The 23,474-nt window shown below is 49.0% G+C and overlaps 1 protein-coding gene across 1 annotated transcript; it reads right to left on the reverse strand.

Annotated features, from left to right (window-relative positions):
- Positions 1-483: 483 nt before the first annotated feature.
- On the reverse strand, positions 484-13,389 carry PAPSS2 (3'-phosphoadenosine 5'-phosphosulfate synthase 2; the record flags this gene model as incomplete). Its single annotated transcript, XM_080347714.1, has 12 exons — positions 484-625; positions 1,005-1,234; positions 1,859-2,127; positions 2,594-2,729; positions 3,701-3,906; positions 6,929-7,040; positions 7,433-7,546; positions 7,663-7,781; positions 7,944-8,082; positions 8,769-9,004; positions 11,370-11,475; positions 13,342-13,389. The coding sequence occupies 12 exons, from the start codon at positions 13,387-13,389 to the stop codon at positions 484-486; spliced, it is 1,857 nt and encodes a 618-aa protein (XP_080203840.1).
- Positions 13,390-23,474: the final 10,085 nt, after the last annotated feature.

The following is a 23,474-nucleotide window of genomic DNA, read 5'->3' on the forward strand; positions in this document are numbered from 1 at the left end:
TGGCCACAAGGAACCAGCAGCGGTCAAGGCTGATTTTAAAAAATCCTGTTAAAAAAAAGGTATTAAAATAATCCTGTTGTTTCTTCGCAAAAATTGTCTAAGGCACAATCTTAAGGGCAGCGACTGGATCCAAGCAGCGAGTGCTTGTTTCCCTCTCCCACTCCAGAAGCCACTCTGACCTGCACGGGGCAGCCAAAGGTGCTTCTTCATTTCTGCTCCTAGCAGGGGACAGACACATTCTCACCCCCCAGCTCTGCACTGGGGGCCGGTGTGTGGCCCTGGCGGCACCAAAACCCGCAGCCGCGCTCAGCTGGGAGCAGGACCAGGCTTAAAGTATTTTCTGATTAGTAAAAACCACTCCGACCCAGGTAGGAAAACCTTCAGTCAGAAGGTTGGAAATGCCAAGTAACTGATCTGTGTCATAGGGAATCAATCAATCATTGCTCACTCTTAATACAAGATTTCTAGGCAGGAGGAGTAGCGTTAATTCTTTTTTTCCAGCGACTGGTAGTACTCGGTCAGGACTTTCCAAGCTTTGGGGGCCATGAAGCCGTTCGGCGGGTTTTCGCCTTCGCGAGCGAGTTTCCTCATGCGCGTCCCCGAGATGAAGTCGAAATCGTCGTGCCTGCGGCAAAACAGAGACAGGGCTGAAATCAGCACGAGCCGGCAGCACCGACTGCAGCTCCATCAGCAGCAACAGGGCTGCTCTTCCGATGGGAGCTGGACTTGTACGTAACGTGCTCCTCCAGCTGCCAGGGGCTGCGTTGCTACGGCCACTTTGTCCCCAAGCTGCAGTTCTCATCCTTTCTGGTGTATCTTTAGATTCACGACCCATCCTTGACCTGGCGCCGCTCCGGGAGGGGAACACGGGCGGCTCTCGCAGGCGCTTCCCCCGCTCCTCTCCCTCCGAAGAACAACAGCCGCTTCTCCCCCTCCCCTGGCAAGCTGCAAACCAGACGTGATCACAAAGGCTGAAGAAACAGCGAGGCTGCTGCCCCTGTTACCTTTGGGGGTCATAAAAATCCATGGCCTTTTTCAGTTTATTGTAGGCGGCCACCCGGAAGGGGATGATTTCCACCGAGGTCAGGCCTGGCGCCATGCTGAGGACCTTCCCTCCCTGCGTGGGCTCGTAGAGATCCTTCTTGGTCTCGGGGTGAGGCATGCCCGCCGGGTCGCGCCCCACGATGTAGAAATTGGCGCCGGCGATCATGCGAGCTCGGCAGTGCCACTGCACCTGCGAGGGAGACACGAGGAGCACGGGCTGAGGGCCCAGCCGCAAAAGAGATCCCGGTGCTCCGCGGGCAGGAAGGAAGGAAGGAAGGAAGGAGCCACGTCAGCAGCCTTGTTGCAGTTTCTCATCGCGATCGGGCCGCCCAGACTCGTCTTGCACCGCTCGGACCTGATGCGACATCACTGTTCTAAGGATGTGGATTTCAAGGGAAACGGCGGGGATGGGAACTGGTCTCATTCCAATTTGGGGGGAGCAGTTTGCTTTTCGAACATGCAAATACAGCCCCGCGAAGGCTGCCCATGCATCTCTCTCCTTTCTCTTTTACAGGAGGTTCAGCATCTACCACTTTCAACCCACCCATTCACAGACAGATGGGAAACCGCCAGCAGAAAACAAATGAGCATCCCTGCCCAATGCAGAAAGAAGTCAGGGTGCTAAAGTTTGTTCCTAACTCCACTCTCCCCAGCTCTCCAAATAGCGCAGGGGCCTGCAGAGCTGAGCTCTGTGGGGAAATGGCTGCAGGGGCAGCACAGAGGGAGCCAAAAGCGAAGCGATGGCTCCTGGCTCCCTTCCCCAGGCTTCTGGGGCTGTGCAGAGCCGGCAGCCCCGCGACAGGCATCACGTTACCTCTGTGGGGCCGGCGTAGAGCATGGGAGAGGGGAAGATGGCAACGATGGTCATCTTGGGGTCCAGCACGTGCTCCTCCAGCACTGCCGCGTGCTGCTTCATCCGCCACTCCAGCGGGACGTCGTCGTCTTTGGTCCATCCTCCCAGAGGGTGCAGGAGAAGGACGGGGTTTTTGTAACCCCTCTCTAAAAGCTGGCGCCGCGTGTCCTGCATGAGCAGCGCATGCCCGTTGTGGACGGGGTTGCGCAGCTGAAATGCAAAGACGGCATCTAAAAGGAAAAGGTTCAGAGGGTCACGGGCTTGTGCTGACCAGCAGACGTCGTTTGCACATCACGCGTTTTGATAGAGTCATAAGATAATGTGTGTCATAAGATGTGTGTCCTGTCTTCACATAAGCGAGGCCTTAAATACCTTAGATGAGAGTTTCATATATGTACAGCACCTCTTCATCACTTTGCCAAGTTTATTTTCATTGCACATCGTTCCTTTGGGGCCAATTTCAGTCCTAGCAGCTCTCCTACAATGTTTTTATACAGATCCCTGGCTTCATGGGTGACCTGCCACCTCTCTAAGCCCAACTGCACCTTCAGGAAGGCCAACGCTCTCCCCAAAGTGAGCGTGGATGTCCAACACCTCCCACCCCGCTGGGACAGACACCTGAGCTGTCCCTGTGTGTGAAAGCCGAGCACATCAATGTGGCAAATGAAATGCCCGGCATGCAGAAAGAACACTCACCAGCATTCATCTCCCTGAACTTCTGCTTGAGCTCGAGTGGTGTCAGGCGGTACTGGTCCAGCCCGTCATTCCATTTGATCTTCCCCAGCACAAGGAGGTCTCCACCAACCAGCCAGTCTCCGCTCTCCATCACCATCTGCGAATTACGCACACGGGCGTTAGGGAGGGGACAGCAAAATCTATCTCCTTTTGCCTTGGTTTCCTTTGAAAAGCGTTAGGCTTGACTCTGCTTACAGGGTGATCTGCCCTCCTCGTTCCACACATCGCAGAAAGAAACCATTCTTACAGTGACCACGTGAACTGAACATCATGAGCTGCACAAGCCCGTAAAGCCAGGCTTTAGCTGCTGGGACCCTCCTGCTGCACCCAGCTGGGTCTGCAAGTTACGGCACAAGACCTTCCTCCACCTCACTCTTTGCTCTTTCCTCCTGGGAATATGCAGGAGGAATAAGCTTGTTGCATGGTGAGCAACTGCTGCTGAATGATTTAAAGGGTTAGTTGAAGCTAGGGGAAAAGAATGAACGCGGCGTTAGGCTTTTTAAGCATGCAGCTCAAGTCCCTCGGCGTAACCTGGAGCTCTCCCTTTCTAAGCGATGATGTTCTTCGTATTGCAAGAGAGTCAGTGGGAAGAGATAAGCTGTATATAACACCTATAACACCCTGGCTGGCTGCTTGCATGAAACAGCCAAATTGAGGAGAAAAATGTAGCTAAAAGGAGAGTGAGTTTGTGATCTGCAGCATCAGCATTTAGTAGCATCACTGAGATGAAAACTTTGGGGGCTACGTTGAAGGGGATGGTAAAAACGTGTGGACGGAGGCACGGTGGGGAAGGTGCACGGATGAGCAGAGCAGCTCCTCAGCAGCACGCTCCTCTTCCCTCTCACCTCGCGCTTGTGATCCCATGCTCTCACTAAGCAGCAAGCGCAGCATTAACTTGTCAACCTAAAAATTCAGTCCTGCCTGCTTAGGACATGATGCTTCCCAGTGAGGGGCTGGACTTGGAGAGCAGCCGGGACACCCACAGCCCTCGGAACCTCGGGAAGGTTCATCTCTCCAGCCCCTGCCCGCATTTTCCGGCTTCCCAGAGCAGGAAGGAGACAAACCTACTTTGACGTGGGGGTGCTTGGCGCAGGTGGTGCCCCAGACGCGGGCGCAGCGTTCCTCCTTCCTGTGCTCGAAGTACTCGGGGTTCCTCAGCACGGCCACCCTCCGGCCCATGAAGCTGAGCGCCAGCGCCTCGCAGCCCTGCAGCCGCTCCTTGTCCTCCGTGGAGACGGGCAGCACGATGGGGATGCTCAGGTTGACGATGCCGTCTGGTGAGAGACGGGGAGGATTTGAGAGACGTTAGCTGAATATGAAAGCTCCTCACCTACAGGCCAGGGATGTCACAAAGAGCATTTCGTGAGTTCCTGCGCTCTCTGTCTCCCTGCAAAGATTCATTATTCCCCAGTTACCTTGTTGGGAAGTCTCTGAAAAATTTAAATGCACTTGGAAAATGCAGCTCTGGCCACAACCCCTCTTGCTCTGCCAGAACCACCTCTATTAAGACGGCTCCGGCTTGGTGTTCCCCAGGGCATCTCACTCCCTGCCCGCCTCTTCTGTCAAAACACCATCACACTTTGCTTTGTTCCTTTGCTTTTTCTCTACACTGTTAGTCCTTTTACATCTCTGCAGAGTCCATTTTTAATCTATTGTCTGTGTGCATGCAGCAAGTCTACATCTCCACGTGTAGTTTCTAATTTCAGTGCTGTCTCTGAATACCTTGAAGTCGTGTTGGTTTTATCTAAGTCCTCTCGTTTTCCCTCGGATATCCCAGTATTAATACAGCAGAATCCATCTCTTCCCAAACAAGAACAAACAAATCACTGATTCAATTTGTTCTGATATGACCGAAATAATTTTGGACCCTCGAGATTCTCAATTGGAGGATTTTGCCTATGATGTCGATTTAAAAAGAATCTTTATTAAAATGTTCTCATTTATTTTTAATTCATGACTAGGTATCATTCGTCTGCCAGAGATTTTCAAGCACCTTCATGAATAATCATAATTATAGTCACATGGAATCCAATCAATATCAACTTCATACCTTTAAATGATATTAACCAGTGATCAGTGAATAAAGTCAGCGTGGAAAAGCTGGATTATGGAACCACCAAATGATGCTGAAGCTGAGGATCTCCATGCCCCGTGTCCAAACGCAAGAGGCACAGTTAAAAAACCCCAAAGATCACTCCAGTGAAGGTAATTCCAAACTCAAATGACTGGGATTTTTGTGAAGATCATTTGGTAGGATGCGGGGTGTGTCGTGCCACTTTGTAGTTGGCTGAATCATAAATAGACTGTGTCTAGTCTTAATAATTTTCTTTTTGTTTTGTAAATCTCAAAAAATTACTTTATAGCGAAAAAAAATCTGAATTGAAGTGATTTCTGTAAAACCTAACAACAGTTATATACATACCGGCTACAGAGCGATTCCTTCCTGGGAGAACACAAACACAATTAAGACAATTATCACAGACAATCTAACATAGAATCATAGAACCATTTGGGTTGGAAGAGACCCTCAGGATCATCGAGTCCAACCATAGCCTAACTCTAGCACTAAACTTAGGGATAAGAACCTTGTCTAAATACCTTTTAAACCCCTCCAGGGATGGTGACTCCAGCACTGCCCTGGGCAGCCTGTTCCAATGCCCCACAGCCCTTTGGGGAAGAAATTGTTCCCCAGATCCAACCTCAACCTCCCCTGGTGCAACTTGAGGCCGTTTCCTCTGCTCCTGGCGCTTGCTCCATGGGAGAAGAGACCAAAACCCTCCATGCTACAACCAGTGTCCAGATTCACCTCTCTTCCCGGTGGCCGTGGTGCCCCTACACAAAGCTGGGACTTAGTGCTGCCCGTCCGAGTGAGAGGAGCACCAACTTGCACAAGTCCACCCAAACGATTGATCACAGCCTTTCCAGGCACAGCTGGAGCTGCCAAAAAACATCATCTCCAAGGCTGTGGGAAGAGCAGCCTCAAAGCTCTCTTTGGCCATGCTGCACTCCAGCCTCAGCCCCCTGAGATGGAAACCCTCCACTGTTTCCTAAAGCTCTTCCAAGCAAACCAGGGATGTTCTCCTTCCTGCTCGGATGTCACCCTGCAGGGCTGACCACACAGATGTTGAGTTTGGAGACCTCTGTGGAGACGAGATGGACTTGAGACTGACGTTGATGTCCTTTACTACAAAGACCTTGCTTGGGAGAGTTCATCCCCGACCAAAAGTAGATGTCCTGGGCTTTGCCCCTGACCCTGCGGAGCTCTACAAACCCTGACCGTATGCCCACGTCCCCAGAGGAGTTGTGTTCAGTGACACCAACATGTCTGGGAGAGCTCCCCAAAAATAGACCTGAGATGAGCCCCTGGTGCAAAGTGCAGAGCCCCAGAGCAACATGGTCATGACGGCACCTCTGTGACCTCAAAAGGCAGCTCAAAGACCACAGATGAGTGTCTGATAATAAGGACGTGTGCTTCTGAACACTGTTTGCACACTGGGCAGGAGGTAAAAGGCTACGACATGTCTGAAAGCAGAAGCCACCATACAGACGCTCCTCCAGTCCAAAGTGACCAGTCCTGAGCTTTGCATCTGCTGGATGGTGCCCAAATCCTAGTGACAGCAGCAAGTCACCACCCTGTGCCACCATTGGATCCTCTAGAAGAAGAGGCAAGACTCAAAGGGATTCACTCACCAAGATCCCAGATCCCCAAGGCCAGAGATCGCTCATGGGCCTACAAACCCCAAAGCGAGTGTCCCATGTGCCTGCGAAGTCCCAGCGACAGCACAGCTGAGAAACGGGGCAGAAATCCCCACCGCCCTGGTCTCAGCTGCAGACAATCACTGCCAGAATGCTCTGCCTTTTCCAGGGGTGAAGCACCTCTAACAACTTGCTCATGAATAGTGAAGTCTGATTTATTTCAAGTGATGGTAATGGCCAGGCAGGAAAACCAGAAAAAAAGAAGTGAAAACAGGTTGTGCTCCTATTCCCATGGACAGCCACCTTCTCCTCCCACCTCAAATCCAGCCTGGCAGCCTCGTGCTTACTTGGCTTTTGCTTTGCTCTTTTATTTACTCCGGCACAACCGAGCATGAAAAGAGCTACACAACGGCTGCTGAAATGTTTAATCAGTGCCGCACGAGACGCCAAAGCCGTGAGCCGGTGCCCTGGCCAAAGCACAGTTAACTTTGTCACCTTTTGTGCCCTTTGGTGTGTTTTGGAGTGCGGCTTCCCAGCCCCCTTTGCATTTAACACGTGAGAGGAAAGGAGGAGGAGAACGGGGCCAAGCGGGGTTCGTACCGTTCAGCAGGGTGCCGAAGTGGATCACTTGCAAGTACTCAGCCTCGCGCATGAAGCCGGTGAGCGGAGTGGCCCAGCCTTCGCTCAGCACCTGCACCCACTGCAGATCCAGCTGCAAAGCAAACCAAAAGGACGCTCGTGTCAGCAGGGCACGCTCAGAGGTCGCTGTGCCTTCCCTTGTGCCGCAGCAGCGCTCGCAGTCGCTTTGCTTCAAATGTAAGATGTTCATAAAGGGGGAGAAAGCCCTGGGAGTAGGGGGGTGGAGGATTTTTAAGGCAAACTCGTGTACTTCCGTAGCACAACTGCTTGTGGGCTGTACTAATGCAACAGAGGAGATGCACAGCCCTGGCTTGCTACAGCACAGCATGGGGACACAGCAGAAAACAGCTCCAGCTCGCCATAAAGCACAGACACAAAAGGACACAGGCGGCAGACGAACAGAGCCCATCAAATCTTCTACCCTTTGAGCAGATAAACAGCAACAGCATCCGCGCACAGCGATACCTTAGTGATCTCTACGGCTGGCAGCATCTCCGCTTCGGCTCGGACACTACTGAGTTGATTTTCAGGTACAAACAGCTCAAGAACATCCTTAATCGAGCTGTGAGGCACAATGTTCTGAAAGAGAGAGTCAGGACAGCAATTGTAAGCAATGTGCTGGTTTTTAAATGCACACCAAAAAGTCAGTATCCAAAGCAGGTTTACAAGCTGCCGGTGGCATAAAAATGACATACTTGTGTTTGAAGGAGCTCCACAACCTGCTCAATGCATTCAGACACCGACGTAACATTCGTTTTCAACACCAGTTCAGGAGATTCGGGCTTCTCATAGTCGGAGTCAATCCCCGTGAATCCTACAGACAGTTAAACCCAAATTACATTAATTTACTGTACAAATAACCATCGAGCATTTCATCACATTGCATACTACAAGTGACACTTGTGGCAGCAAGATGAAGGAAACGAGACACCCTTGTGCACAACAAGAAGGCTCTGGTAAGCCGGCTCTTCCATACCTTTGATCTCTCCAGCTCTTGCCTTTTTGTACAGGCCCTTCACGTCTCTGCTTTCACAAATATTTAGAGGAGCATCGACAAAGATTTCAAAGAAAGGAAGTCCAGCTGCTTCGTGGATTTTCCGTGCATTTTGACGATCCTGTTGGAAGAAAGATGGGAAAATCAGCTGCGTCCGAATTGCAGCAAGCACCTTCCTACTACAAGACGTGACCTGGAATTTGACACAGGAGTTTTCATCTCCCTCCCCCCCTTTTCTTTAAATATACTTTTAAAAAAATCTACAACTTTGAACTGTCTTCAGCTTTTTCTGTCTGAAACAGCAAGAAGATTTCTTCGTTAAGCAGGACAGAACAACTTCAGAATGTGAATAATTATCTGCCCTGTGTCAAAACAAGGAACTGCTTGCATCGGCTTGATAACAGCAGCTACTCGGTATTCTCAGGAAGCATAAAAACACAATCAATTCTCCTTCAAACAGACCAATGACAGCACCATGACAAGCTATTGTTTCTATGCCTCTTTTCTGCATCCTAATGAGTCAACATTAGAAGCCTCTGTAGGGGGATTTTAAAGCTTCTCTCAGATTTTCATCATTTTATAATATTGAATATATTCAAAGAGGACATGTCAAACTGCCGCTCAGATATCTGTACTCATTGCATGCAGTTCTGTGCACTATCAGTGTTTTACAAAAACATAGAGAAGAAGTTAAAAGAGTGCCTGATGGCACAGATAGCAAGTCCTTTGCGTAAAACTCCCTTCAGTACCAACAACCACGAGATCAAGGCTGCCCAGAAAAAGCAGAATATGACACGGCGAGTTTACCTTTGCGAAAGGAGAAATGAAACTGGTGATGCAGACGAGCCCGGCGTCGGCGAACAGCCTGGCCACCTCCGCGATGCGGCGGATGTTCTCCTCGCGGTCCCCAGCCGAGAAACCCAGGTTTTTATTCAAGCCGTGCCGAACGTTGTCACCATCCAGGGAGTAGCAAGGGATGCCATGAGAGACCAGGAACTCCTCCAGAGCAAAGCCAATGGTGGTCTTGCCAGCTCCAGAAAGGCCTGTTGGAGATAGAAAAGTGAGGATGGGGTTTGAGGTGGAAAGAGTGGAAACGGCAGCGTCACGCCACACCTCTTGGGACACTGGCAACAAAACTCCTTCTGTCTGAAGTTGCTTTGGGTAAAGAATGAGGTAGGGAAGTTGGATTCATCCTTTTAGCAAACAGTTACCACCACAGAGCCATAGCCAGCAATTCTTATAGACGGGGTGGCATTAATGACATGAGAAAAGCTGCTACCTCCCAATATCTGGAGGGGTTCCAGCTAGCAGTGTTGCAAAAGCACCTCTTGCTGGGCCATGGTGGGACAAATGGCTATGAGTGAGTAGGGGATGCTTGAAAGAACGCTGTTGCCTGTATGTCTCTCAGCATCTTCCTCCTCCCATTCCCCCTCTCAACAGCCAACTGATAGCCCAGACTGAACTCCATGAAGAAGAAATTGTTGCCCTGAGGGTGGTGAGAGCCTGGCCCAGGTTGGCCAGAGAGGTGGTGGATGAACCATCCCTGGAGACATCCCAGGCCAGGCTGGACGGGGCTCTGAGCAACCTAAGCTGGTGAAGATGTCCCTGCTCATGGCAGGGGTGGGACTAGAGGAGCAGTGAATGTCCCTTCCAACCCAAACTGTTCTATGATTCTATGAACCCAAGGAGAAGTTTCTGCCACAACTGTGTGGGGTGGGACAGGCTCTGGCAGCAATTGCCCCTCTGCACCCATGGACATGCAGAAGCAGCACACACAGATCGGTGCGAGCAGGAGCAGGATGGTTGTGCAGACAAGTAGCACATCTTCAGCCAGAAAGACAACAATCCAAACTGAGGTGGTTGCTTCCCATCTCAGCTCCATCTGCTTGTACTGGCTGTGTTGGAAATCAGCAAGTGCACTTGGAGCACCAAACTTCTCCTTCCGTTGGGGTTCCCTTGGGTTTTGTAGCACAACAGACTAACCGATGGCTATGTCAGTTATTTCAAATGCCCTTCCATTTAATTCATATAGTCCATGCCATGAAATGTCCTTCCATATAGCCTCTTAAAATTAAATTGATAGAAAGTTAGGAGATGTCCATCTATTTTAAAGAATCATCATCAGCCAGAGAAGCTCAGGCCTTTCAGATACAAGATTTTTGAGTGATACTTGAAATAGGAAATAGCCTTGGATAGGATTTTTTGCTTCAGAAATGATATTAAAGCAGAGTCTGAGGGGAATCTTATCAATGCTGATAAATATCTCCAGGGTGGGTATCAAGGGGATGGACCAGACTCTGTTCAGTGGTGCCCAGTGACAGGGTGAGGGGCAACGGGCACAGACTGAAACACAGGAGGCTCCATCTGAACATGAGGAGAAACTTGTTTGCTGGGAGGTGCCAGAGCCTGGCCCAGGCTGCCCAGGGTGGGTGTGGAGTCTCCTTCTCTGAGACATTCAAACCCCCTGGATGTGACCCTGTGTGATCTGCTCGGTGACCCTGTGTGATCTGCTCTGTGACCCTGCGTTAGCAGTGGGGTTGGACTGGGTGATCTCCAGAGGTCCCTTCAGCCCCAACCAGGCTGTGACTCTGTGATGAGGTGTTGGCCTTCTTTTCAAAATTAAAGAGCAGAACAAACCAGAAATGTGTTTTAATCCAACATCTAGCACATAAGCTGACATGAAGGCAAACCAGAATGGCTTTAGAAACCCTTCCCAGTATGTCTTCAACACCTTCTGGAAATCAAAGAAAATACCAATATTTAAAAAGCAAAGAAACAACTGAACAAGCGACAAAAGAGAGAGTTGTGTAAATATTAGCGGAGGAAAACAAATGCAATTGTCACTTCTAGCAATCCCTAATCCCCAGTGACTTTATCCTTCGAAACAGAAGGGCAACACATTGAAACGTGTATGAGATGAGAAATAAGGTAAGAAACTCGCAATGGCCATGCAAGGAATTGCTTCCATGGTGACATGGGAGTATTTGTTCTTCAGACAAGATGATGCTGCGCTGCCCATGAGGTGACTTTAAACACAGCAAACCGAGGTGAGAACATTCATGTGCTGTTTGGACAACCCTGGGCAGGTTTCACTGCCAAGGACTGGTTGGGTATGAGCCACACACTTGGGAACAACAAGCATAATCCTCAGGGCTTCTGTTGCGCTCAAAGGATCCCGATAACAGCCACGAAATCCATAAAAGCATCAGTTACAGGCAGCAGCTACCAGGAGGAACACCTTGCTGCGCCAGCACCGCATGCCGGCCTTTCTCACGTGGAAACGTTTTGCAATTCCCAGCTCACAAGGAACGCTGACGTCTCCCACGGATCCCAAATCCTCCGGGCCACGCTCACACACGCGAGCGGGTGTCACACGTGGAGCCGCGCGCCCACACCCCCCGAAAATACCTGTCAGCCAAACCGTGCAGCCCCGAAATCCTCCCCGGGTACCGACGACTTGTCCTCTCTTGCTCCTGCTGACGTGATGGGCTTGGTAAACCACATTGGTTGATCCCTTATGAAAACAAAGCAAAACACTTTTGTTACCTCGTTGGTCTCCACGCGAAAAGAAAAGCTCAGACAGGACACGCAAGGGAAAGAAACATCAGTCCATTAAAAATCTGCATGGCGGCAAACTGGTACAAAAAACAGTGAAGAAAATAGATGCCTTTGGTAATTTACTTGCTGCGTTTAATGTGACGTGGCTGCTAATTATTGCAGTTGCGGCTCCAGGAACAGCACTTCCACAAAGCTTTGCTGCACATGAAATATCTACAAGACCATACTAATTGGCAGGATTACGTTTCCAACCAAGGCAGCCAAAGGAAAAGCCTCAAGAGGGAGAGAGGATATAAATATTTTCCCCCACAATCAGATCACAAACGTAGGTTTATCCGTTTCATATCATCAGCACAAGAGCGGCTTCCCTACGATTTACATCCCACTATATAAATATGTCTATGTTTGAAGTCACAGCAGGGAAGTGATCATCCGTCATTTGGCCAAGAACAAAAACTCGGCAAGGAAAAGAAAAGAGGAATAGGAAAGACAATAAAGTAAAAGCTCCGTTTTCAACGTGTTAGCAAAATAGCCTGATATTTCTTTCTCTGCTTGCTGGGCCGTTAACACTTTAACATGATTCAGCAAAGGCATAAGACTTAGTGTTCTGTATGCAACAGAGGGCTCTGCCTGCCCAAAAATCTGGGTGAAAACTATTTAGCCACAGAAGAGACAAAAACACCCTCCTCTCCCCACCTGATTTTATTATTACCTTTCAGAGAGACCAGTATCCCAGCAGAGGTCAGTAACCCAGCAGAAACCAGTATCCCAGCAGAGACCAGTATCCCAGCAGAAACCAGTATCCCAGCAGAGACCAGCATCTCATCACAGAGATTTATAACTATACACAGAAATTCACACTGGTTTTCCATTCAATTTTAGTGAAAGCCACCGTAATTAGTCTCTTTACATCTGCAAATTCACCATCTGGGATTGCCCGCGGGCACACCGAACAGCTACCCCACTCCAGAACATTTTAACATCCTGGTAAGAATACCCATGTCCAAAAGAACCATAGTAATGGTAATAAATCTCGCCTCCAAGTTTAAGCCTCAACGTTGGTGCCACAATTGTGGGGAAGAAGCAATTCCTCCCTTTCTGGCCCGAGGTGACCCATTCCCACCCTGTGCCACCACCGTATGACTTGACACAGAGCCCTGGGCTAAAAGGGTTTCCAGGGCTGTTGTCTCAGTCACCCCCAGTGATGTATTTTGTCGCTCTGGGACTCTCAGTTCCCATTTTCGTTGCCACAGCCACCAGAGCGGGTCCCTGCCATCGCTTCTGCCGTTGTCTCAAAAGAGAACATCAATTATTTGGGGGTCGGAGAGTAGGGGATGAACGAGATGCTGCCTGAAGCGCAGAACCCGGGTACCACAGCAAAACAAAATCCCCCAAACACCTCTAGATCTGACCCTGAACAAGCAAGCGAGCCCAACACATCTTGGTGGGGCAGAAAATAAAAAGTAAGCAACTCAACATTTGTTTTTTTGTGGTTTCTTCTGGTTTGTGTTTGGGGTTTTTTGTTTGGTTGGTTGTCGTGGGGTTTTTTGCAAGGGGTTGGCAGAGGTCTGAACATTTTGAGCTTGCAAAGGCGAGGCAGCACCACTGTGGTTTAACTTCCAGTCGAACCCAGGGGCTCAGGCTTTGTCAGCAGGACTAAATGAGCACACACAGAAGACGCACCAGCCCAAAATAATCCCTACTCCCAAGGCGCACGGGTGTGTTCCTGCTGTGTTTACTCCCAGCTGAGCTCTGGCACCGCTCTCAAATGATCTGTCGTGGGGCCAAGGACCCTCAGCAAAGCACGAGTGCCCAAACGCACCTTCCCAAGAGCTCGCCACTCCTCAGCCCTGCAGCGAAACCTGCCCATGATCACCCCCCCACCAAGTGCAGCACTCCAAAACCACATAAAAGCAGGTATTTTGCAATCTGTTTGCAAACCACAACAGACAAGCTGGCATTTCCACGTGGAAAAGTGAAGCTGCACGCTTCAAATCTCTCTTTTCACACATCAGGAGGAGCTCCGACCGCACGCTCGCTCTTGCAAAACGTGGATCTGCTGGATCTGTCCTGCAGGAGACAAAGTACGATAACGTCCGTGTCTCGGGAAGATGCAGGAACTAACACATTCCTACGTGGCTGACGTAACGAGATTGTTATGTTATGATAACAGGATGTGTTGCTGTGCCATAAGTCTGCACTGTGCATGCGCCTCAGAGCTTTTATTTTGCACGCTGGCATCTTTTGGAGCTGGGGAAAGCACCACGGAGGGCCTTTTAGCAATTCAGCAATGCTACCAGACCTCTCCTGCCCGCCGGGAGCTTTGGACGGTACCAAATCCCTCTGATTTTTCCGCCTCTCTTCCTCATCTCGCTGATAAACTCTTCAAAACCACCTGCCACACCTCGACTCAAATTCTTGTCGCCAGCTACACCAAAAGCAAAGAAAGGCAGAGAGAAACGTGGCAGATGGCCGGGCGGGCAGCTTGCGGGGCTGGGAACAGGCTGTTCAGCAGGAAACACCAACTTCCCATCAGCCAGCAGCTGGGATACGGCTTGGAAAGGCAGGGCTGACGCACCATCAGACCGAGCCAGGGCACCACCAAAAATCAGCTGGAGAGCAAACCCTGGAGAGACTTCATCTAGGAAGAGCATACGCTAAAAGAAAGTCGGGAGGCAGAGATAAGCAGTGGATGGGGTTTGATTGTCTGTGGGACTTTCCTAAGGGTTTTAATCACATGGTTTTAAACTTGTCATTGTGAACTAATCATATTTAAAAGAGATAACCCAACACGCTCATTCCTGAATGTTGGGAAGATTTAGGGACACTAGGAAGCATTTCTTGCAATAGCATAGACCAAATAAGTGAGGTTTGGGAGAGGAACTTCTCTACTTCAGCCCCAAACAAGGCAACAAATGACCCAGCAGCGTCTCCAAAGAAGAGCCAAGAAACCTCTGCCAGCCAGATGGTTGAGCAGGACGTTCTCCTTACCTTGGAAATCTGCTCAACAGGCCACATCTGCAGGACCTCATTCCTCAGCCCACCCTGCCTTACCTCAGCCAGGAAACGACAAAGAAAACGAAGACATGGCTGCAAACCGTGTGCCGAGGCTGCAGCGGCCCAAGGAGCCAAATCCCAGCTCTCGTTTCGGTTTTCCTGTCCATGAGGGTGACAAACTAGGAGACACCAAGATCTCAGGTGGCTTTAAGATCAGGCTGCAGTGAGCCGCCTGACAAACGTCTCCTGGCCTGGCTTCCAAAAGGAACAAGGTTTTTTGGACACCGTCCTGTGTGGGACTATGGTGGGTCCTTGGAATCCCTAACAGAGGGCATGGAAACAGAAATTAGCCTTGAAGATATCAAGGCCTACCCATGAGAAAGATGGGAGTAAAGGAGTATCCGGAGATGTTAAGGATGTACCCGTGAGAGAGAAGGGAGTAAAAGAGTAACATTGATGACAGCAAAAATAGCCAATGAGATGTTACTGCTGTAACTTGTAACCAAGAGTGAAGAGACACAGGAATTGGTAAAACTGTATAAAAATGCACTTGTGGCAATAAATGGCATCTACTACTTTCACCCTGGAAGAACTTGGTCTATGTCGTTTGTCCATCTCAACCACGACAGTCCTGGTGGGACAAGCTGCTCCTCTGCTTCGTGAAAGCAGGTTGCAGGCAGAGGGTTCTCCTCAGTGCTCCTCCTGAATAAAAGACATGGGACTTCTGAGACAACAGAGTCTACCACAGACTTGTTGGAAACCAGGAACCATCAGCGTCCCCAGCTCTGAGAGCTACTGCTGCTCGATTCCTGGCATCTGGAAAAGTAACCTCAGCCCTTCTTGAGGTATTTGGGCCTCAAAGGGAGTGGCTGTGCTCACCCACATCAATTGAACACCCCCAGGAGAGGTGTTATCAGGGAGCATCTTCTCCTCTCACCTGAGAGCGCAATGTGCCAGCCATATCTGGGGGCCGACATTTGCTTGGAGCTGAACCACCAAACAACTAATAGAAAATGCACTGGGCAAACAAAACCTAGGGCTGTCCCAAGAGATTATACCGATGATTTGCTGCCTTCCAGTAGAAATTCAAGTATGTATAAACTCTGGTCCTTGGGACACGAGGTGGCATCTCCTCCTGCCCAACAGCCAGGGTAGGTCAGGACCCCCGGCTGCAGTTTTACTTATAGGGCTATCTCATTAGGAATATGATTATTTGGGGTTTTTTGAGTCAAGCATTTAATACACGCCCTATTTTGGTGTATATTTCCTCCCAAATAAAAGAAAGAGATTATTTCAGAATGTTTTCAGCTGATCATATTTGCCTATGGTAAAACAGGCTTTCAAAATGATAAAATGATCAGGCAAGCTTTCAAATTTAAAGTCAAACACCAACTCAAGCAGGGCTAACCTAACTTATTGGTTAAAATCCCCTCTCAAGTACTGCCACCTACTTCATCTTATCAGTTGAGTTTGATGCATAAAAATTAAGTCTATGGGGCCTCTCCTTACAAAATCATTTTCTTCTGCCAGGGCAATTCTCATGGCTGCTCTTCCAAATGGGTGAGCTGATGCCATCAAGAAGATAAAGCGTCCATCCATCACCAACACGGGGGAAAAACTTGCTGCAGAAGAGTCATTTGCTGCAGAAAAGCAGAAAATTATACTCAAAAGGAAAGGAGGAAGAAAGGGAAGAGGGAGGTTTTGCTTGCGGAAGCAAAGGGTTTATTATGATTATATTGAAGAACAATGGAGAAACCTTGGAGTGTCTGAGGTCCTGAGTTTGCTCTTGTAACCCTAAACCAAAAGACTTTTCCCAAAGTTGACTTTGATTCATTGGATGGACCAAAGTGGTAAATGCTTCAAAATCAGCTCCACTGGTCGCTGGGGGAAAACCCCACCACGATGGAATTACCCTGGGAATTTTGCCCATTTCACCTCCCAGGACTCCAGCATCACGACTCGGAGCCCAGCCCACAGGTCCAGATGGAGAAGCGGGACTTCTCCAGCACCCAACATGTTGTCCTCCTGCTTTGCTGGGACTCATCTCCTCTACCGCCACCTGTACGTAAGCAGAAATAACATTGTGTTTTCTTTTCAGCCTTAGCTGAGTGATGCAGCGATGGGGTTTTTTTTGACTCCAAATCAACAGGTTGGGGGTTAAACTCTGCCTGTCTGAAGGCACCCGATCAGGTGTTTCTTCATCTCTGAATTAGACGATGTCCCGACGCTAATTTCCTCAACACAAGAAAACCAGTGGGTCATCCTGTGCTCCTGCGTTTTTGGGACAAACTTGCAAGGCTGAGACAGATGTTATAAAAACAATCTTCCCATCTCCATCCCAGAAATCACAAGAGACAGCTGTGTGGCCAACAAATATTTGGCAAACAAAGCATCTTGTCAGCCGCTGACAAAAATAACAATTTAAACAAGAAATCCTTCCATGGTTGCCCTATTTTCTATACTCAGAGCAGTTCTGCTAAATTACCTCCCTAAATGAACCTGCTTCAGCAGTTGGGGTTATGCTCGTTATGCAAACAATAGGTTTGATATTGGAAAAGGAGAACTGCTTTGCTTTGATCACAGTATCACAGTATGTTTGGGATTGGAAGGGACCTCAAAAGATCATCCAGTCCAATCCCCCTGCTGGAGCAGGAACGCCCAGGTGAGGTCGCACAGGAACATGTCCAGGTGGGTTGGAATGTCTGCACAGAAGGAGACTCCACAACCCCCTGGGCAGCCTGTTCAGTGCTCTGTTACCCTCACTGAGAAGAAGTTTTTTCTCAAATTTAAGTGGGACCTCTTGTGTTCCAGCTTGATCCCATTACCCCTTGTCCTATCATTGTTTGCCACCGAGAAGAGCCTGGCTCCATCCTCGTGACACTCACCCTTTATATATTTATAAACATTAATAAGGTCACCCCTCAGTCTCCTCTTCTCCAAACTAAAGAGACCCAGCTCCCCCAGCCTTTCCTCACACGGGAGATGCTCCACTCCCTTAATCATCTTCGTTGCCCTGCGCTGGACTCTCTCCAGCAGTTCCCTGTCCTGCTGGAACTGAGGGGCCACAACTGGACACAATATTCCAGATGGGGTCTCACGAGGGCGGAGTAGAGGAGAAGGAGGACCTCTCTCGATCTACTAACCACCCCCCTGTAATACACCCCAGGATGCCATTGGCCTTCCTGGCCACAAGGGCCCAGTGCTGGCTCATGATTATCCTGTTGTCCACCAGGACCCCCAGGTCCTTTTCCCCTACACTGCTCTCTAATATGTAATTTTCCAACCTATACTGGAACCTGGGGCTGTTCCTGCCCAGATGCAGGACTCTACACTTGCCCTTGTTAAATTTCATCAGGTTATTCCCCGCCCAACTCTCCATCCTGTCCAGGTCTCTGATGGCAGCACAGCTTCCAGTGTCAGACGCTCCTCCCAGCTTAGTGTCATCAGCAAACTTGCTGATAGTACACTCTATTCCCTCGTCTAAATCGTTAATGAATATATTGAATAATATTGGCCCCAGTACTGCCCCCTGAGGCACTGCACTAGGTACTGGCCTCAACTGGACTCCGCATCATTGACTACCACTCTCTGGCTTCTCTCCTTAAGCCAGTTTGCAACCCACCTCACTACTCTATTGTCTAGACCACACCTCCTCAACTTAGCTGTGAGGATGCTGTGGGAGACTGTGTCAAAGGCTTTACTGAAGTCAAGGTAGACTTGATGCCCTGGGTGTGTTAAAAGGCTGCTCGGGATCACCCTCAATGCACAAACCAGTCACTCTGCAAAAAGAAGGGAACACGACATCGGCTGAGAGGCATGAGACTGAACCAGAGCAGCACGGCTCCGCTGCCCTGCAGGAAACACCGCCCCGTGCACACCGCCACGCTTCTCTACCTGCTTTGGGAGAAAAATATCGGGTTACGGAAACGGTAAGCTGAGTATCGGCCCCTCAGATTTCAGGGACAAGAAAAGGAGGATAAGGGCACGCATTTTGACTACACATTAACTTCAGTATCAAAAAAATGTCCAGATAGGAATTGTATTTACATGTAATTTTTTTTTTCCCTTGATTGTGAGATTTAAGAATTTAATTAATGGGTGGTGGCTCTATATGGCAAATAAGCCACCGTACATGTCCCGTCTCTTACCGTGGCAAGGCAGGCACCCTGTCCCTTAAAACAAGCAAGATGGACAGACGGGATTCCTGCACCAAACACCATGCAAAGGAGAACTTGCAGTACAGTGTCAGGAGATTGTGAGCTGAGTTCAGTTTTGTTCAGCTGTAAGATACAACCAAAAACCCAAGCTCTGCTGGTCAGAGATGCCGCGTGGGACTGGATGACCCAGAGGATCCTCCAGCCAACGCCAGGAGCCAATGTGCCAGAGCAACGGTTATCAAAACCATTCCTTCCTTTGAGAGCTCCAGGAATCGGTTGAACAAACCAGGACCATCGTTAACTTACCTTTAGAAGTCAAACCGGCGCTGCTCCAACACAAATTACCGCGAGCCACATTCAGAAGCTCTGTCTCCCTATTAACTCAGTTTGCAATAGGTTTTCAGACTTGGAGGCCAACATCTAAGCACGGCTATGAGCAAGCAGGTGGGACACCAGCTCCATCTTCTGCTAAATAAGAAAACAATCTCCTTCCACCCTCCCAGCTAGCACAGCTTGAACAGAACCCACCTTGGCTCTAAACGATATGGGGACAAGACACCTGTTTTTAACATGTCCATCATATCCCTCGCAGGAAAGAAATCCTGTATCTTTTGAGAAGCTCCAGCAACTTCAAGCAGCTTCACCAAGTTTTAAAATACATATTTCTGTAAAAGAAATAATTCTCCTGTGTCACCACTTCTCTACAGGACATGTTGGCAGCCTCCTGAAAGAATACATCTGGATGCAAGCCCAAGCTGGTGGGGGCTTGAGCCCCATGCACTTGACTTTGCAATAGTCGATCTTTGTCCACCTCAGCAATTGTTTTTAGGGTTTGTAAAAGCAGCAGCAGGAAGGACTATGGGAAACTCAGCCAGAAGCACCACATGGGACACAGATAAACGGGGGAACTCTGCTGGGTAGGCAAAAAGTTCACTTGGCCGGAAAAAGTCCTTCAGATGAATTCATGGAAGGAAAGCTCATCAAGGACTATCAGGAAGAAAGGCAAGACCTCTGGTTCCTCCAGCTGTAAATCAATGGAAGCTGGGACAGTGCACCGTGGTGTCCCAGCCGTAAGCTCTTCCCTGGTCCCAACTCTTGGCTGCTGCTGGAAACTACAGATGGGGCCAAACAGACCTTCCCTCGCTCAGCACCTCCTCAGGCCCCTCAAGATTTCTGTTGGCTGAAGGCAGGGCTGTTTTCTCCACCATACCATTGAACACAACAAGCTGCATAAGCCAAGTCCAAGTTGAGGGCTAGAGCTTGGAGACACCAGGATGAAGGTTTCCTGCCCCATCTACCTGTGCACCTGACTCTCACCAGCTCCATGCAGGCTTTGAATTACGTGAGCGCAGATGGGGTTTACCTCGACCCTTGCCTAAATCAGCACCAAGAACACTGTATTCTTCTTGAACGAGTGGATATTCAGCGTTTCCCTCACCCCTCCCTAAAGTGAGTGTAGGTACAGGTCTCAGTCATCAAAGGCTGGTTGAAGGACAGCTGCGCATTTTCCTTGGGGGTTATTGTTACTTGGTGTCTCAAAAGTTGGTGCAAACTCCCAGTATAGAATAATGGAATCACAGAATCATTTTGGTTGGAAGAGACCCTTAAGATCATCAGGTCCAACCATAACCCACCCTGGCACTGCCCCATGTCCCTGAGAACCTCATGTCTGTCTGTCCAACCCCTCAGGGATGGTGACTCCAGCTCTGCCCTGGGCAGCCTGTTCCAATGCCCCACAGCCCTTTGGGGAAGAAATTGTTCCCAGATCCAACCTCAACCTCCCCTGGCGCAACTTGAGGCCATTTCCTCTCGTCCTGGTGCTTGCTACAACCTCCTTTCAGGTAGCTATAGAGTTGTATCTCTCCGAGGACGGTATCATCCCCAATTTTACAGCCACATAAGAGTAGCAGCAAGTGAGGCAAACAGCAGATGAAGACTTGAGCCCCTGCACTATAAAAACGACATGTTTGAAGAGCAGCTCCCTTGGACTTCAGGCCTCACCTCCAAGGGCTCGACGTTCCTCGCATCCATCCCCATGGTCTCAAATCAGTTTTGCAAAGACGGGGGTAAATGCAATGAGCTGCCCCGGCCATGGCTGAGGTGACTCCTCCAACATCATGCCCAGGGTCCCTGGCAGAGGCAAACATGCAACTCAACCCCCTGCAACAGCACCCACTTCCTCTAAAATAACACCCACTTCACATACCCACTGGCAACAGAAACAAACGTTCTTCCCATCAGAAGGGCTGGGCAGGCCTGAAAAATGATTTGCCCCCTGACGTGCTTTTTTTGCACCACAATGGAAAGCTGAAAAATGGTTTGATATCCAAGAAAACATTTTGTTCTGCTAGAGAGGCCATGAGGACCTCAAGGTCAGAAAGTCTTAGAAATGTAGGTACAAATGGTGGTTTTCCAAAGATGCACAAAAAACCTCAACAAACCACCAAAGTGCTGTATCTAAAGCGAAAGTACGTTTAAAAAATATAACAAACTGGAGATGAACCAGCTCCTTTCTCAAGCTCTGCTCTCCAAACATTTTGGCACCCGCTCAGCAGATAAAACTTTCGACACACATAGTTGTACCCGAGCCAAGCTGTAAGTAAATTAATAAGAAATGCTCTGCAAGGGACGGGACGCAGCATCGGCGACGAGCTACCAGCCCTATGGGCAAAATCCCGACTGCCCAGCGTCCCATTTCGTGACACACACCCACACCGAATGCCGTGACCGCGCTGTTTTGCATCCCTCCTTTTGTTAATGATACACTCCAAGTCGATTTTCGCTTAGAAATTATTAAGCTGCGAGCCCATTAAGGAACTATTTCTCACTTCCTACAGCTGTGATTCACAGCTAAATCAGAGATAATCATTAGTCACCTCGCTCACGACAATAGTAAATTAACAGTAGCAAGAATTACACGGCGTTTCTCTTAATGGACTTTTAAGATACCCAAGTGTATGAGCGCTGTGACCAAAGCACAAGTTCAAGGCAGGGTATATCATTAGGAGCATTAATATGAGCTCTGCAAGCCACTTATCTTTTGTGGGTGTGTACAGCTGCAAGTTTATCTAAAACAGCTGGTTTCAGATACGCAAGATCTTTTCATTTTTAAAGGATATTTAAAGATACCCTCCAGGATCAACATCAGCCCAGTAAAATAATGCAAGTATCCCGGTGCTTCTCTTGAAAACCCTTCAGAAAAACAAGATCCCCGTGGCCTAAATCAAAGCTGCAGCTGCAGCACACATGTATGGGTAGTATGGGGTCTTCAAAATCATCCGCTGTCTGGCCTAAAATCATGCATAGGGGCTGCCCAAGGAGAGTGTGGATGGAAACCTACACCTGAGTTACAGGTTTTAGCATGGATTTGTGACTTGCTGTGATTTAATCAGTGCAACCTGATAAAGCTGGGGTCTGTATTTATCCAGGAGTCCAGCAGCAGGACAGGAATCAACATCCTGACTCAAAAAGCTTTGACTTGGAGCTGGAGGTTTAGATGTCTCAACCAGCACCACCAGGAAGGTCCACCAAGGACTTTTTCTGGTGTTTTTCCCCCCTGAATTCCCCAAATTAAACATCCCTGCTCTTACAGAGCAGAATTTGATTAATAAACATGCATCTGGCACGCTGGCAGCCCCACCAAAGAGCACAAGTTAATGAAACATCAAGGTGAGGGCAACAGACTGGAAAGGTAACTTTTTAACAGCAAAGGTCTTCAAAAGAAATAGGGAGAAAAGGGGGGAGAGCTATAGGAAACAAGAAGTCGAAATAACAACGTATTGAGGCACTTAAACTGCTGACCTTTTTATGACGTGTGAAGAAAAGAGGTAGAAAGCAAAAAAACACAATAGAAAGTAAGCCAAGAAATACTGAGCACACAATGAGCAACTGGAAAACAATAACCTTTCACTGGCACAGTGCAACGAGTTAGGCACCATGTTTCACAATATAGATCCTGTCTACAAAGCCAAGACTTTTGAATCCCTGGATAAAACACCAGAAACTATCTTGAGTAATTCAAGCGAGAAGAAGCCACACTGTTCCCCCAAATCAGGGCTCTGCTGCCAGCTGCACTGTCAACTGGGACATGAACATGTGGCTTGCTTTTTCTACATAGAAATCCTTTTATCTTGGGTGGCTTTACAATTCATCTGAGGTGGCTGTACATATGTTACTGCACAGCCGGTGATATCGCTCAGTCCATCTGAACTCTGCCCTGTGGCTGCAGAATTTCATTATGACAACAGGCTTTAGGCAAAGAAACTAAGCCTCTCTGAATTTCCTCAGGGTTGTCATCTGATCTTGTGGGTTTCCTTCTCTTGGAATAAGTTTAAAAAAAGAAATCTACATACATTTTACATGTTAATTTACCTTTAAATCAGACCCTGTCATTTGCAACTGTGCGTGTTAAGCCTTATGCAAGCTGAAAGGCTGAGGGAGCTGGGGCTCTTGAGCTTGGAGGAGAGGAGACTGAGGGGCGACTCATTCATGGGGATCAATATGGAAAGGGTGAGTGTCAGGAGGATGGAGCCAGGCTCTTCTCGGTGACAACCAGTGATAGGACAAGGGGCAACGGGTGCAAACTGGAACACAGGAGGTTCCACTTAAATTTGAGAAGAAACTTGTTCCCGGTGAGGGTGGCAGAGCCTGGCCCAGGCTGCCCAGGGAGGTTGTGGAGTCTCCTTCTGTGCAGACATTCCAACCCGCCTGGACACCTTCCTGTGTAACCTCATCTGGGTGTTCCTGCTCCATGGGGGGATTGCACTGGATGAGCTTTCCAGGGCCCTTCCCATCCCTGACA

The sequence above is a fragment of the Nesoenas mayeri genome (genome assembly GCF_963082525.1).
Source record: "Nesoenas mayeri genome assembly, chromosome: 7".
Classification (NCBI taxonomy): domain Eukaryota; kingdom Metazoa; phylum Chordata; class Aves; order Columbiformes; family Columbidae; genus Nesoenas; species Nesoenas mayeri.